Source organism: Penaeus monodon, chromosome 20, assembly GCF_015228065.2.
Source record: "Penaeus monodon isolate SGIC_2016 chromosome 20, NSTDA_Pmon_1, whole genome shotgun sequence".
Taxonomy (NCBI): domain Eukaryota; kingdom Metazoa; phylum Arthropoda; class Malacostraca; order Decapoda; family Penaeidae; genus Penaeus; species Penaeus monodon.
Window position 1 is genome coordinate 41674348 of NC_051405.1, and position 970 is coordinate 41675317.

The 970-nt window shown below is 36.0% G+C and overlaps 1 protein-coding gene across 1 annotated transcript in view; it reads right to left on the reverse strand.

Moving 5' to 3' along the window:
• Positions 1 to 407: 407 nt before the first annotated feature.
• LOC119585839 (transcription factor HES-4-like) overlaps positions 408 to 970 on the reverse strand; it is a gene marked incomplete in the record, with an annotated part of 2383 nt that continues 1820 nt past the window's right edge. The window contains 1 exon segment of the mRNA XM_037934571.1: positions 408 to 970. Within this exon segment, the coding sequence (XP_037790499.1) occupies positions 956 to 970 (15 nt within the window).

Below are 970 nucleotides of genomic sequence, written 5' to 3' on the forward strand. Positions count from 1 at the left end.
CCAACAGACGGAAAGAGAGACAGAGAATGTATGCATGTATTACGAAAGTAGTATATCCTAATATGTGAAAAACGAAGTAATCTCAGCTTATTTAGTCAAGTAAACTCCCTCTCGTACCGCTGTCCTGGAGACGCACAGCGCGGGTTACAGTAAGTGAATTATATGCAGTTAAACGGAGATATCTTTTTACAGGCAAGAAGTGATCAAGATGAATCTTGAAATGTTACTTGATGCATGTCAGTTACTTATTTCTTATCTATTATTCGTCTTTGAGAAGAATTAATGATATTGTTCAATCATAACTTATACTTTTTTTTCAAATTAAGGAAAATGAATATTTAAGAAAAATCAAATTTCATTATGGAGCGCCTGAGGACTTTGCTTTAGGAACAGTAAAAGGTCAGCAATTTTAAACTATATATATTTATTTAGAAATATAATTACTTATTTTCATATTTGTACTGGTCTCAATAATATAATCGTTTCACTGTCTTTTGAAACTCAAGGACTTTCTCCTTCATGTTGGCAGTCCCGAACATAATGATAGATTTCTGGAAAATCAACATTAACAGGCGATGATTGATGTTCATAACTTTTAAATACAGGAGCCTGGTAAATGATGACATCTTTCGACTGTGCAAAGATTTTATAGACATGGCGAGTCACAGCTCTGTCTCGGAAAGATTTGCACTTTCACATGCTCACTCACATACACTCGATCGCATTATCCATCACAGCACCATCAGAATTAGGAACACGGAAGTTTATTTACAATAGTAAATATAGACTTTTTATATAAAAAGGTAAAATGCATATAGAAAAATATACTCAAGACAGATAAGCAAGAAGTACAAAATCATGCCCGCGGATCAGGTACAGGACATCAAGGCACTGATATCACCAGCTTGGAAACGTTTAATCTACAGGCGGGAGAGTGCCACACGCGGCGGGCCTTTCACCAAGGGCGCCA